We start from the raw sequence: 9,437 nt of genomic DNA, 5'->3' as shown, positions 1-9,437 counted from the left end.
GGGGGGGGGGGCGGGGGGGTGGCAGAATATGAAAATCAGTCAGTCTTGATCCAAGTCATTCATCCTGATTTCAAAACAAATTTAAGAGAAGGAAAGGTTCTTTATGGGGAGGGCCATTGATATAGTGCCCAAGGTATTAAAGGATGTTGTCTCTAATCGTAACTCACTGATGAAAGTATTAACATTTGATTTTAAAGGGGAAGATTTGCAAGATTTTAGAACACTTAATCCTTTTTTAAAAATTTTGTTTTATTAAAGTATACATTTACATTTACAATGTTGTGTTAGTTTCTGATGTACAGCAAAGCGATTCAGTTATGCATATGTATAATAGTTCACACCTGCTAATCCCAAACTCCCAGTCCATCCATCCCCGACTCCCCGCGCCCCTTGGCAACCAGAAATCTGTTCTCTATGTCTGTACAACACTTGATCCCTGAAAGCGGATAGTCCCAAATCCAAGACTAGAAAGGAAATTTGCATGCTTTTTTCATATTTATTTTCCTTTACAGAATTTAAGTCGATTATATCATGTTTTGTGTTTTCATTGAAAAAAGCAATTAGAAGATTAGACTACAGAATGTGAATACCGAAAAGACTCAAGAGTTTTAAAGTATGGAATTAGTTGAGGTCACAGCCAGATTTTTCTTATTGAGGCTTTTGGGGGATATTATTAATATTAATCAAAGAAAGTATTATACCTCCTGAGGAATGTCAGATTTGCATAATTACCTGGTTGCTTCATTGAATCCAGTTTTGGGGTTTTTAAATTAAGCTTTTTAGGAAAGTGTAGATAGATTGGGCTTGACAAAGCTAATTTCTGCCACCCTTGAATCTCTTCTAAGAGTAATCTTCCTTCTGGTGTGTTTCAGCTGTCATTGCTGGCGGAGTTATCGGCTTTCTCTTTGCAATTTTCCTTATCCTGCTGTTGGTGTATCGCATGAGAAAGAAGGATGAAGGAAGTTATGACCTTGGAGAACGCAAACCATCCAGTGCTGCTTATCAGAAAGCACCTACTAAGGAGTTTTATGCGTGAAAACTCCCATTTAGTGTCTCTATTTATGAGATCACTGAACTTTTAAAAATAAAGCTTTTGCATAGAATAATGAAGATCTTTGTTTTTTTGTTTTTGTTTTTTTTCATTAAAGAGCCATTCTGGCACTTTAATGATAAAATCCCATTGTATTTAAAACTTTTCATGTATTCCTTTAGAACAACATAAAAATTCAAAGTTAACATCTGCAGTGTTCTGTGAATAGCAGTGGCAAAATATTATGTTATAAAAACCCTCAATGTTCATGGAATCGGTTTAAACTTTTATGTGCAAATATGAAAAGAGTGTTTTTATCCTGCGGTTTGAAGATGAAAGCTGTTTCATTTGAGTCTGCATGTCTCAGATTGACCTTACCAAGTTCGTCTTACTTTGTTAATTTATCTGTTGTTCCCCTCTCCTCTGCTCGCCCCTCTTGGCCCCTTGAAAACAAAACAAAACTCTATGCCTTTTGTAGCTGTTACGGTGCGGTTTGTCTTTGGAAATTTCAGATAATGGTAATTTAGTGTATATGTGATTTTCAAATATATAAACTTTAACCTCCACTTTGTATAAATTTTTAAGTGTCAGACTATCCGTTTTACACTTGCTTTGTTTTTCATTACCTGTAGCTTCAGGCAGATTTGCAACAGCGAATTAATGTTTAAAATTGGATTATCACCGCAAAACTGTTTAGTCATGTCTGTCTAATCAGATCTTCTTTTGGGAGGATTTGAGTTACTGACAAGCCTCAGCAAACCCAAAGATGATAACAGTATTTTGAGAAGTTGCTGCAGATTCCTTTGGCCACTGTATTTGTTAATTTCTTGCAATTTGAAGGTACGAGTAGGGACTTAAGGAAAAAATCCGTTTTTGTTCTTAAAAATGCATTTAAATTGTAAACATCTTTTTAAGCCTTTGAAGTGCCTATGATTCTGTGTAACTCTTCGCAGACTGGTGTTAATGAGTATATATAACGGTTAAAAAAAAAAAGTTGGTATTTTATAAGAACAGACGATTATAATGGTAACTTTTGTAGTCTTACGAATAGACGTAAATTGTAATTTGAGAACATAAAAACTACTGAATAAATCATGTGGCCTAATATTGAAAATGTCACTGTTATAAATTTTGTACATTTTCGGTCAAATGTACACCTCCCCTTTGCTAACGACCGTCTGCTCTCAAGGATGTTGTGGGTTTGATTTCTGAGTGTTCCACAGTGTCTGTAAATCAAAAACCAAAGAGCTCAGTGATGAGGCTGTTTATTACCAGATTCACTTGTGAATTGGCCAGAGGAAATCTGAATATATCATCCTGTGTATGTTTGAAAGTAGATATCGAAAGGGCGCCAGAGAGGGAATTGTGACTTTTGCAACCTTTATGGAGATAGCTGATGGCAATATTGAGACGAATGCCTGCTCTTGCAAATAACTTTTAGGACCATAAATTCCCAAGGACTAAAGGGGGCTTTCCTGACGTCGGTGTCTATGGTTTAGTCCTGTAGATTGTTTTACCTTCGAAACTGCTCCAAATCTCTCCTGAAGCTTAACCGAAGAGGTAATAGATGGAATACCATAGTTCACACTGTAGGGGATAAGAGTCAGGCAGGGAGGCTCTGTGCATTAAAAGGAGGGCCTCACTGCTTAGGAATGCAATTGCCAGAAAGCCTGAGGAAGAGCTGGAAATATGAGAGTACCCTGTCTGGGGACTGCCTTTTAACTGAACATTTCCTTTTTCTATTTTACCACCAATTTTGTTTTAAACTGTGAGTGGCCAAAGTAGGAAGACAGCAAAAACAGCCACCTTTCCAACATGTAATTTACTGTTAATGAAGTATGAATCCTTCATTTAGAGAACATTCCCCGGAATTGCCACAGAACTCATTAAAAAAAATTTTTTTTAATGCAGCACTCGGAACAGTGTTGACGTCAATTCTGAATGGCCTTAATTCTCAAATTCCTGTCCAGTCACTTGCACAATCAGTCCACTTTGAAGTGATTAAAAGGAAGTGATAGCACCTTCTTAAAGCTGCACAATGTCCCTCGGTTACGGAGGTTAGGAACGTAGTGGGTATACGTCTAACTGTGCAAAGCATAGCGAAATTCAGTTCGTAGAATAACAACTGCTTGGAATATCCATGCCAGGAAAAGGAGATTTCTGGCAAACATTTTGTCACTGCTGTAAAGCAAAATATTTGTTAAAGTGCCAAAATAAAGTCTGTCATGCTGAAAGTAAAAAATCATTGTATAGACTGACATCCAGTTTTCTTCAACTGTACATTTTCTGCTTAGTTATTTTATTTTTAAGATGCAGTAAATAGTACTATAAGAAGTGTTAGTAATGATTACCAAGTTCAGGAAAATTTTGGTAAAATATAAATATTAAAGCCAATGCGAAGATTTCCTGTTTCCTTAACCACATCTAAATGATTTCCTGCATGTGAATGAATATGGCTTTGTTTGAGAGACTTGCAATATTCAAACTGTCCCATTTTCAGCATGTGGGGGAAATGGTATGAGCTCATTTTTTTAAAAGGTTTCACCTGCAGGTGCCTAGTACCTGAACTTCAGGATTAGGACCTGGTTAATAACATTGAATTTCGTTTGGACAAGATTGCAGAAATTGCCACCTATTAACATTAAAAGTTGATAGTTTCAGATCAAATGTTTAGTGAATTGATATTTGCTCTTTTTTTTTTTGGCAAGTTAGACAAAATGCACTTGCTTCCTGAGGATGCAGCCTGTTTGTCTAGGGTCTAAGAGACTAAGCTAAATAAGTAGAACATAGTTAATTTCTGGCTGCCCTGAAGAACCAAAGGGTGCTAGTTCCTGAAAGAACAGACGCACTAATAACCTCGTAGGTTTTAAGAGTTTATTTCTTCAATATCTCAGACATTTTGAAACCTTAGGGGAGCAAAAATATAAAACCTAAAAATATTGCAGGGTTAATTTTATCATCAGGATCTTCTTTACAGCTCTCTTATAATTATATAATGGAATGCTAGAAAAAAATGTTTTAAAATCTATTTGGTTTAAAAAGGCAATGACGTTAAACAAAACAATCTCTAACTTGAATTTTACGTTCTAAGCCTCTGGCAGAAAACAGTGAGACCCTAAGAGGTTTCCAGATAAAGGGAGTCAAGCCAGCTGATACATGGAGTTGTCTGAATTAAGTAATCACTAAGGTTTTTTTCAATGCCAGTTATTTTATGACCAGAGTGAAATTGGAGGTTTGGTCATTTCTGGGGAATTAGATTTAGCTGGCATAGAAAACTGTAAAAAAGATAGAACAACTGTCTGCCAAGTAACATTGGTAAAACAGTATCAAAATGAATTTTGTTCCACTCTGTCTCCTAACTCTGGGCGGCTTCACTCTCATGATTTATGGTTCCAAGATTTCATTCCTTTTTGCTTATCTGCTGCATGTGGTCTTTAGCAGAGCTTTTTCTGACTAAGGAATCATGGTGACTTTGGGAAACTTGGTTTCCTGTGAATTGGGAAGGGTGTAACCCAAGCAACTGTCCTAACCGGTAAATAGCAGAGTGAAGCTTTAGGCCTTGGTGCTTCGGATGTGCTGAGTGCAAGACCCATTCATTCCAGTTGCCTTGGCAAACTAACACATAAGGCACAAATGCTAGGTGCAAGGCACCGGAGGTTTAATCAACAGATACTTGCCTAGTGACTTGTACTGGGCTCTCTTCTAGAAGCTAGGTAAACAGAGATCCTGCTCTCAGGGGGTTTGGAGAGGGGTGCAGAGGGGAAACAAAATTAATGAATAAAACCAGCAAGTAGAAGTGATCACTTGGTGGTGTTTCCACGGTGGCCCTGAAGCAGGCTGATGTAAGGGACTGAGGGACTCTTTCAGCCCAGATGGGCTAGGTATGTTGCAGTCACCATCTCAAAGCCTCAGCAACTTAAAACAGGGAAGATTGATTTCTTGCTCATTTCACGTGTCCGTAGGCTGGCAGAGAATTCTGCCCTGAACGATCATCATTCTAAGTTTGGGTCTCAGGCCAGTGGAGGAGCCATTATCTGGTACGCTGCCAGTCCCTGTGGCCGAAGAAAAATCGTGGCGAAACGCACAGTGGCTCGTAGGCTTCCACCCAGTGGTGCCGTATATCGCTTCCACCCACATTTCATTGGCCAAAGCAAGTCACGTGGCTACAACTAACCGCCCAGGCGCAGAGAATTGCAGTCCTACTTTGTGCCGCTATGGAGAGAGATGGGACGTTTGCGAACAGCTGTAATTACTACCGCCCGGTCAGGAAGGTTCTCTGAGAGGGTAGGGACTGAATGATGTGGAGCCGGCTGTGCTAACATCAAGACAAGCGTTCCAGGCTGTGGACAGCCTTAAGGAGGTAAGGGGCTTGGCATGTTGCAGGCACGGGGGGAAGGGGAGTGGCTGCCAAGCAAGTGAATAGGTGTGGGAGAGCTGGGGTAAGCGGGCTGAGAAGTGTGACTGCCTCCGAATCAGTCTTCCTTCCACTTTTTGGCCCTTACATCTTATTTCCCACAAAGAAGCTAAGCTGATCTCTTTATGATATAAATTATTTATGTCACCCCCTTCAGTGGCTCATAAAGCACTTTGAATAAAGTCCTGACTCCTTACACTTGCCCCCCAGGCCTTCAGGAACTGACCCCTGGACGATGCGTTGGAAGGAGACGGGGTGGGGAGTAGAGTACCACGGCCAGTTAGGATGTCATACTTGTTCCTTGTCAGAGCAATGATGGTGGCTTGGCCTAAGATGGTAATAGTGAAGGCTCAGAAGACTGGAGAGATACTGTTTGGGAGACGGAATCAGTGGGTCTTGCCAGAAGGTTGGAAGGAACAGGGAGTAAGGAAAGAAAGGGATCAAAGATCACCCATATTTCTGGCTGAGCTGGGTGATCCACATTCTGAGAAGGAGAATATCGTGGGGAGTTGGCTGGTAAAACAAGTTCCTTTTGAATGTTGTTAAGTTAGAACTATTAGACACCCAAGTGGAGGTGTCAGGTGAACAACTGAATGTAAGAATCTGCAGCTCAGAGAAGCGGCCTGAGCTGAAGATATTAATTTGGGAACAGTGTCCGTCATTTTGCCTGTTGGCACTCTGATTCGTTTCCCTCTCTTCCCTGCTCTGCTCTGTATTGAAGTGGGGGTGACCCATGCAAACTACATTTCCCAAGCTTCCCTGCCAGCTGGCTCCTGGGAAAATCTGGCCAATGGAAGGTACTGGCAGAACACTAAAGGTCAGGAGGAATGGAGAAGCCAGCGTTCTTTCCCCTCTCCCTGCTTTGGGCAGCGTCTGTTGCATTAATGAGTCTCCTCTATGGTTTGAGATCCCACTGGTCTGACTCCCCTCCAAGTTCCCTGCTCCCACTGGTCCTAAACTCTCAAAAACACCACTGTGGCCCTTTTGTCTCTCCAGCCTCAGGGAGGGTCACAGCTTCCTGCTGTTGCTCTACTCTGGGTTATCTCACCCTCCCCGGTTTACCCACACAGCTTTTCCAACATCTTTGTAACTAATTCCCTGGATAAATTCCTTCCATTGTGTTACCCGGCATGGGTTCTATTTTCCTTCCTGGACCCCGACTGATGACACAGGAGCGAACAGCATGTAGATGGTGTTAAAAGCCATGGGACTAAATGAGATCATCTGGAGATGTGCACAGATAGAGAGGGACCATGGCCCTGTGTCGGCCTGCTCGCACAGTCTTTCTTTGTAGATGAACCACTACCACATTCACTCTTTAGCACTGGTCACAGGACTGGATTTTTGTTTTGGCAGATGTTTAGCAGAGAACACAATTTTTAATGGCCAGGGGAAAAACAAATCCCCATGAGGCTTGATAGAGAGCTCATTTTCGAGCACATTAATAAGCATGTTCAAGTATCCACTTTTACCAGGTCATTAACGACATACACTATGAACTGTTTTTAAAACTGAAAGAAGTAATTGGGAGGAAGAGTCAGAGCTATTTGAACATTCAGGAAATATCTCTATCATCTGTGTTTCCAATGGGAAAATATCAGCAAACAAAACAGCAATTCTCCTACTTGTAGCCTTGTCCTGGGATCATTGAAAGCAGGATTTTGCCTCTTTAATTACATGCTGCTTAGGTAAATACCAGAGTAAGCTGGCATGTCCTCTGCCCAGACCAATTTCAAGGAGAAACAGTAAAGTTGGTACAAAATGTAGATGGATCTGGCTCCATGTCAGACCCAGAACTTGGGGATTATGGAAAGTTTCCTTTTCTGATAACCTCATATCTCAGTCTTTTCCTTTTTTACTTTTTAGTATCTGTTACTCTTCTTTTTCACATTTAGTTCACTTTTTCATGTGTAAAATAAAGATGATAACATACACCGTATGCCTTGTGGGAATTCAGTGAGGCACATTCAATGAGGTGATGCACCTAGAACAATATCTGGCATCTGGTAGGACCTCAACAGAGGATCATTTATTCATTCCTTCACCAGCTGTTTCCTGGGCACTCACTATGTACCAGGTACACAGTTCCAGCCCTGAGAACACAGGAGTCAACAGAACAACATCCTGGCTCTCAAGTAACTTACGTTCTAGTGGGAAGAGACAGACCATGAATATGTAATGTATCAACAAGAAAGTGACATTTCAGCGGGGGGAAGGTGAGGAGGGTTTGAGCCATGGTAGGTGGGGTAGGAGGCCTGAGGAATGGGCAACATTCCAGGCCAAAGGAACAGTAAATGCCAAGACCTTGAGTATAGCCAAGGAGCAAGTGAGCTAGAGACTAGAGTGATGGGCGGTCAGTGAAAGGTCCACAGGCCAGATGGTATGTGGATGGCCTTGTAGCTTTGTAATGGCCTTGGAGAGTTGCAGGATTTTGAGCCAAGGAGTGACATGAACTCACCTATGCTTACAATTTGCTCTCAAACCTTAGCACGCAACAGAATCACCGGGAGTACTTGTTAAAACACAGATTCCTGGACCCAACCTCCAGAGTTTCTGATTCTATAGGTGAAGAGAACCCAAGAATTTGCATTTTCAACAACTATCCCAGCAAGGACCCCACTTTGAGAACCACTGCTTCCAAAGGATTGCTTTGATTATTGTGTTGAGAATGGATTGGTTGTGGGTGACGGATGTAGGCAAAAACACAAGCAGGGAGACTAGCGAGGCTGTTGCAGTCCTCCAGGAGAGAGAGAACCACGGTGGATGGCAGTGCTGAGAAGTGATGTATACTGGAGAGCCAAACTGGCTGCAAAGTCTGGAAATCCAAGTGAATACATAATAAATGGTTTATTGACATTATATTATAACACCTGATCACATTATATGATTCATGCTCCCAGACTTTATGGCCACCCCATGTTCTGAAGGTGTAGTCAGCAGAAATTGCTAACAAAGCCTGGGTGATACGGTTCTCCCAGATGGCCGCAAGCTCCTGACTCTTCCCTTCTTAGGATATCAGGAAGCACGGTCATGATCCATTCCCCAATCAACCCCACTCCTTTCTTTTCACTCCTATAACCTTCAACATATACCTCGTTCCAGCCTTGTGTTACATACCTGCTTTTTCCTTCAGCTCTCTGCGTTGGGGGCCTAGATGAGGTTTGATTCATTTTGCGGCTTCCCACCCACCCTGAGCACCTAGCCCAGTTCCTAGCATTGGATGATGGATGAATGCCCATATCATCAGATCTCTTACTAGCTCTTACTCATTCCTCCCTGAAATTTAGTAAGGCCCCATATGTCTGGGACATTCAGCCAAACCAAACCAAACCAAGTAATCTATATCACATCAAAAATCTAAACAGAATCCAAGCAACTAGGTATTCACAGATATTTGTTAAGACCCTGGGCTTGAACGTCACCCACTTAAAACACAGAATGTGCTCTTGATGGGTTAATGGTTTTCTTGCAGATATATTTTATCATCTTGTAGATAAATATTTAGCATTTATACAGGGAGCTGATTAGTGTTTTCTTGCTTTGTTCTCTCAATATTTCCGTTATTGTGCCATATAATCACCAAGCTGGATCTATGCTGTCCTGAGATCAAAAACTACCCTTTTTATGACCCCCTCTCCCATTTACGTGAAGGAGGCTGGGCTGTAAACATGGTATGAAAAAAAATTCTTATATGCCATCTTGATTGCTAACATCTGTTCAAATTTCCATTCATAAATTAAAAATTCAGGCTTCTACAGCCATCTGTTTTCTTGCAAAAATCCGAAAAAAAGAAAAGCCCAAGGCAGATGTGCAGGTGGGAGAGAAGTTTCTGCCTGGCTTGGCCAAATTTTCTGAGTTTTGCTTTGCTTTCTTTTACCTCCCCAGCAGAGGAAAGCATGACTTTCCTTCCTTCAGGGAGGGATTTCAGTCCGTGTGTCAGTTTCCTGCTGTACTGGGAGAAGGCATAAGGAGATGGCCAGCATCTTCTTTTTC

The 9,437-nt window shown here is 41.4% G+C and overlaps 1 protein-coding gene across 2 annotated transcripts in view; it reads left to right on the top strand.

The window, feature by feature from the left end:
* SDC2 (syndecan 2) overlaps positions 1-3,272 on the top strand; it is a 124,199-nt gene extending 120,927 nt beyond the window's left edge. Inside the window, exon 5 of one of the 2 annotated variants that reach the window (XM_007454419.1) lies at positions 873-3,272. In XM_007454419.1, the coding sequence (XP_007454481.1) occupies positions 873-1,036 (164 nt within the window). In that variant the 3' untranslated portion in view covers positions 1,037-3,272. The remainder of the gene's footprint in view (positions 1-872) is intronic. The other variant, XM_007454420.1, reaches the window with a different exon arrangement.
* The last annotated feature ends 6,165 nt before the right edge of the window (positions 3,273-9,437 follow it).

This window comes from Lipotes vexillifer, unplaced genomic scaffold (genome assembly GCF_000442215.2).
Source record: "Lipotes vexillifer unplaced genomic scaffold, Lipotes_vexillifer_v1.1 scaffold457, whole genome shotgun sequence".
In the NCBI taxonomy this organism is placed as follows: Eukaryota; Metazoa; Chordata; class Mammalia; order Artiodactyla; family Lipotidae; genus Lipotes; species Lipotes vexillifer.
Note: the sequence above shows the minus strand (reverse complement) of the source record. Positions and strands in the feature narration are given on the sequence as shown.